The sequence below is a fragment of the Camelina sativa genome, chromosome 5 (genome assembly GCF_000633955.1).
Source record: "Camelina sativa cultivar DH55 chromosome 5, Cs, whole genome shotgun sequence".
In the NCBI taxonomy this organism is placed as follows: Eukaryota; Viridiplantae; Streptophyta; class Magnoliopsida; order Brassicales; family Brassicaceae; genus Camelina; species Camelina sativa.
Window position 1 is genome coordinate 16,037,845 of NC_025689.1, and position 1,797 is coordinate 16,039,641.

General features: G+C 42.6%; 1 protein-coding gene across 1 annotated transcript; it reads left to right on the top strand.

The window, feature by feature from the left end:
- Positions 470–1,550, top strand: LOC104789295 (cytochrome P450 705A5-like). Its single transcript, XM_010515018.2, has 2 exons — positions 470–835; positions 906–1,550. The coding sequence occupies exons 1-2, from the start codon at positions 470–472 to the stop codon at positions 1,548–1,550; spliced, it is 1,011 nt and encodes a 336-aa protein (XP_010513320.2).

Below are 1,797 nucleotides of genomic sequence, written 5' to 3' on the forward strand. Positions count from 1 at the left end.
CTGTAAGATTTGGATTTGGTTGGTTTTCAGCGGTAGCAGTGGTGATTGTTGCAGCAGGCGTGTTGTCTTCATCGGTGATGAAGACATGATGGTCATGAGCCTCAAGAAGAGATTGAACTTGCAGATGCCAAGTGATGAAGTTGTTTGGCGTGAGTTTGGTGATGTTGGCCATGTTGAGAGAGATCAGGGTTTTTGCAGGTTCGGAGATGTTGAAGACAGGGGAGGGTTCAACAGAGGTAGAGGAGGCGTCAGATGCCATTGCAGAAGAAGAAGAGAGATTGCAGAGAAAGAAAAAGAAATAGAAATAAGATCGACAGAGAGGTTTAAGGTTTTCGGATCAAATAAGCTCCTTGGGACTCAAGCACTCGAGAGGTCACAAAGCGTCCGTGCAAAGGAGTTAGAGCGGTTTTACTTAAACCTGTTAGATAAGGCAATGAAGAAAGAGAGCGTTGAGATTGCTGAGGAAGCTATGAAGTTAGTTAACAACACCATCTGCAAGATGATTATGGGGAGGAGTTGTTCTGAGGAGAATGGTGAAGCTGAGAGAGTCATAAGCTTGGTGGCCAAGTCAGATGCCTTAGCAAAGAAGTTCTTCTTGGCAGCCATCCTGCGCAAACCCCTTCCGAAATTTGGGATCTCACTGTTCAAAAAGGAGTTATTGGATGTTTTGAGCAAGTTTGACGAAGTGTTAGAGAAGATTCTTGTGGAAAACAAAGAGAAATTGGATCAGGAGCATCAACAAGATACTGTCATGATGGATAAGCTATTGGAAGCTTATGGAGACGAAAACGCAGACTGTAAAATCAGTAGAGACCATATCAAGTCCTTGTTTGTGGTAAATGTTCCTTTTATTGACAAGTTAAGCGAACACCACTGTTTTGACTAAGAAATGTTTGCTACTGCAGGATTTGTTCGTAGCAGGCACCGACACCTCGACGCACACTATACAATGGATCATGGCCGAGATCATACACAATTCCTACATTCTTGAGATACTGAGAGAAGAAATTGATTCCGTTGTAGGGAAAACAAGGTTGATTCAAGAAACTGATCTACCGAACCTCCCTTACTTACAAGCGATTGTCAAAGAAGGGCTAAGATTGCATCCGCCGGTCCCCCTTGTGGTAAGGACGTTACAAGAAAGGTGTATGATCGGAGGGTTTTATGTACTGGAGAAGACAACACTTCTTGTTAATGGTTATGCTATGATGAGAGATCCCGAGTACTGGGAATATCCTCTAGAGTTTAAGCCAGAGAGGTTTCTAACTTCTTCAATGAAAAAAGATGAGATAAGAGATGAAGTCCTAAAATACATTCCTTTCGGGAGCGGCAGAAGAGGCTGTGCTGGAGCAAATCTAGCTTATGTCTCTGTAGGAACCGCGATTGGAGTGATGTGCCAATGCTTTGATTGGAAGACCAAAGAAGATAAGGTCAACATGGATGAGGCTGCTGGGAAAATAACGTTGACCATGGCTCATCCCCCTAAGTGCACTCTTGTTCCTCGAACCCTAATCCCTTTAACTTTATGTATGCAGATTCCCATTTCCTGACTTGGTCTCATAGTTAAAAAATTTCCTCGGTTTATCGAGAGATGAAAAAAAGACCAACGAGAATTGATCATTAGACCAACGAGAGTTGATCATAAGATCATCGAGAGATGATAAAAAGACCATCGAGAGATGATCATAAGACCAAAGAGAGTTGATCAGATGTGTTTTTGTCCCTGTGCCTCTATATGTATACGTAATACCTACAAGACAGAATACGAAACAGAACGAATCAACAGACTGTCACCCA